At 39.0% G+C, this 3,515-nt stretch overlaps 1 protein-coding gene across 1 annotated transcript in view; it reads left to right on the forward strand.

Annotated features, from left to right (window-relative positions):
• The first annotated feature begins 227 nt into the window (after nucleotides 1–227).
• Nucleotides 228–3,515, forward strand: part of LOC119430249 (guanylyl cyclase-activating protein 2) — a 4,497-nt gene continuing 1,209 nt past the window's right edge. The window contains exons 1-2 of the mRNA XM_037697696.1: nucleotides 228–446; nucleotides 545–694. Of these exons, the coding sequence (XP_037553624.1) occupies nucleotides 249–446; nucleotides 545–694 (348 nt within the window). The 5' untranslated portion in view covers nucleotides 228–248. The remainder of the gene's footprint in view (nucleotides 447–544; nucleotides 695–3,515) is intronic.

Below are 3,515 nucleotides of genomic sequence, written 5' to 3' on the forward strand. Positions count from 1 at the left end.
CATACCTAAGTAACCCGGTGAGAGGAGGTCTTACCAACATAATACCAGACTAATCCTGAAGCTGCAGTAATCACTTGGCTCATGCACAAATAGAACAATTCCAAAAGAGGATTCTGAAGGCTTACACACACACACAGACAAAAAAAAAAAAAAGAAAATCACCTCAGGGCAAGAGATTCCCATTTCAAGTCAGGCCACTTTGTGATCGAGCTCACTGACTAGCAGACGATGGACTGTTGTGTTTAGTTATGGGACAGACACAGCAAACAGGGAGCAGTGAGGAGATTGATATTAAAGCCCTTCAGGATATGTACAAGAAATTTGTCACGGAGTGCCCGAGCGGAGTCCTTTTTCTTCACGAGTTCAAGCGTTTCTTTGGAGTGGATGCAACAGGAGAAGCTTCGGAATATGCAGAGAACATGTTTCGAGCCTTTGACAAAAATGGGGTGAGAAAAAAAATGAATAAAAATTTGTCTTAATGTAGGTCATACAATCTATAAAAATGTAAGCATTTTTGTTTTGTTTTGTTTAACCTATGTTTTAGGACAACACAATTGATTTTCTTGAGTTTGTGGCAGCACTTAACCTTGTTTTCCGCGGAGACTTGGAGCACAAACTGCGCTGGTCGTTCAAGGTGTATGACAAAGACGGCAATGGCTTTGTGGACAGGAGTGAGCTTCGGTCAATAATTGATGTAAGTTTCATGAGCAACTCCAAACAAAATTACTTGTAGATGTTGCTAATAAAACACTTCAGGAAACATTCAAATTTTCACCTACTTACTAAATATTGGTTTCAAATTTAATGTTGGAGGGCAAATGAATCCGTGTTTGTTTGTCATTTTAAATTGAGGTTTTATTAAGCAGTTATGGATGACAAGTATTTTACCTGCAAAAGGCAGTGGAAGTAGGACAATCTTGTAAAATCAGTCAGGAGACCCATTGCTTGAGGCCTACCAAAAAGTGAAATTGTTGCCATTAAAAGAAGTAAATAGAAGTATTTGAGCTAACAGTACACTGTAGTGAGACTTGAGTTTTTGTCTGGTGTGCATGTTTAATTTCTCCTATCTGTTTGGATCAATAGGACATTGTGAACTTAAAAAGCAAACTCTGTGGGAGGTTACTATTAAACAAATGGGATTAAAAATAAAATCTTAAAGTTAAATAGGGGTGTATTTAAAAAAAAATGAATATCATGAAAAAAGTAAACAATTTCAGAAAGTGAAACTCATTTATTACATATATTCATTACACAGAGTGAAATATTTCAATTCTTTATTTCCAAAAAAGTCCATGCTCAATAATCCAGGTATATAATCTAACAATTTTCAGTCAGCTCATCTGGACAGTTTCTTTTTTTGCTGAAACGTTTCACCTTCCATCCGGAAGGATTCATCAGTCAAAGAAACACCCAACACAAAACTGAGTCTTCCCCCAAACAGCTTACTCCAAAGTGGAACAAACCAGTTATGTTGGTGCTAAGATGGTGTCTTTGGCACGCCCCCTCCTCCGATGCCGGCCCTCTTCCTCGTCAACAGTCATGTCAAACTGGAATAAGTAAAATGTAATTTTTCTTTTCACTTATAGATGTTAAAAACCAAAATTCAGTATCACAAAAAATTATAAAATTGCGAAGAGGTTCAATGGTGTAAACTCATGATGTCACACGTTACTCAGCTCATTAACTCCTGGACATGAGCTACAAATGCCTCATTCCTGAAGTCAAGCCACTCCTGAACCAAAGCCAACATCAGAAGCATCTTACCTGCTGAGGAGACAAAGAACTGGACTGTTGCTCAGTGGTCCAATGTCGTCTTTACAGATTAAAGTAAATATTGCATTTCATTTGGAAATCGAGGTCCCAGAGTCTGCAGAGAGAGGTCCAGAATCCATGTTGCTTTAAGTCCAGAGGGAAGTTTCCACAGTCAGTGATGGTTTGAGTCCATGTTCTCTGCTGGTGTTTGTACACTCAGTTTTCTGAAGCCCTCAGTCAACGCAGCATCTACCACGACATTTTAGAGCTCTTCATGCTTCCTTCTGCTGATGATCTTTATAGAGATGCTGATTTCATTTTCCAACAGGACTCAGCTCCTGCCCACACTGACAACGGTACTGAAAGATGGCTGTGGAATATTCTAATTTTATGAGACACGGAACATTGTTTTTCATTATCTGTAAGTCATAATCATCAAACGCAATAATTTGTCTAAATGACCTGCTGAGGAGGCAAAGACAAAGGGTTACTGAACAATGCCTATGTTGCTATAACATGACATAAATATTTCTGACCATGATCATCTGAGTTTACCAGGAGTTATCCTGGCTCTGTATCAGTTTCTTTGTATGATCTTGTTCACGCAGATACATTTCAGCAATCAGCAATCGATCCTTATTCAAAAAAAATGTATCATCTTGTTTTGGTTTTTTTTGTTATGCGTCCATCCATTCATTATCTTCCACCTATTCCGAAGTCTGGTCACGGGGGCAGCAGCTTGAGCAGGGACGTCCAGACATCTCATTCCACAGCCACCTCTTCCAGTTCTTCTGAGAGGACTCCAAGGCGTTCCCAGGCCAACCAAGACATAGTCTCTCCATCGTGTTCTGGGTCTTCCCCGGGGTCTTCTCCCAGTTGGACATGCCCAAGAAGCATATTTACCAGATGCCTGAACCACCTCAACTGGTTCCTCTTGAAGTGGAGCAGCAGCAGTTCTACTCCGAGTCTCTTCCAGATAACTGAACTTCTCTTCCTATCTCTAAGGGAGAGTTCAGTTATCCTGCAGAAGAAACTCATTTCAACTGCCTGTATCCACAATCTCATTCTTTCGGTCACTACCCAGAGTTTGTGACCATAGGTGAGGGTAGTAATGTAGACTGATAGGTAAATGGAGAGCTTTGCCTTACAGCTCAGCTCCCTCTTCATCACAACAGACCAGCAAAGAGTTTGCAATAAGACAGATGCTGCACCAATCTGTATGCCAATTTTTTGTAACAAATGTTTTTTTTGTTTTTTTTATCATTTTGCAGTCAGATTTTGGGATTAGACTGGCACCGTGACAAGTTGTAGCTAGAAAATCAATGATGCATTGTTCTAAAACTGTACAAGTGAATAATGTATGTGTAGCAATTGACATAGTTTGATGGAGAAAATAGTGCCAGTCTTTGAATATTTTGGTCAAATTGCAAAAAAAACTGAGGTCATCTTAAAGGGGTGACCTTTGCTTTGTATTGAGTAGCTGTTCAAAGGGACCTCTGTGAGAATCTACTTGATTCTTCTCACTGAAATCACTCGGACCATGCTCTATGGCCATACAATTTTTAACATTCAAATGTAGATCGCGCAACTATGTTTGAAACTCACCTTTAAGATATGGACAGAGAAAACAAAGAAAAATATTTTTCTATGAATCAATACATATATTTTAAATATCCTGATGCATGCTCAATAATCCAGGTAGAAAAATCCAAAAAAGTTCAATCTGGTCCTCTGGACATTCAAAAAAACCAAAAACAAAACAA

The sequence above is a fragment of the Nematolebias whitei genome, chromosome 2 (assembly GCF_014905685.2).
Source record: "Nematolebias whitei isolate Nwh7 chromosome 2, NemWhi1, whole genome shotgun sequence".
Classification (NCBI taxonomy): Eukaryota; Metazoa; Chordata; class Actinopteri; order Cyprinodontiformes; family Rivulidae; genus Nematolebias; species Nematolebias whitei.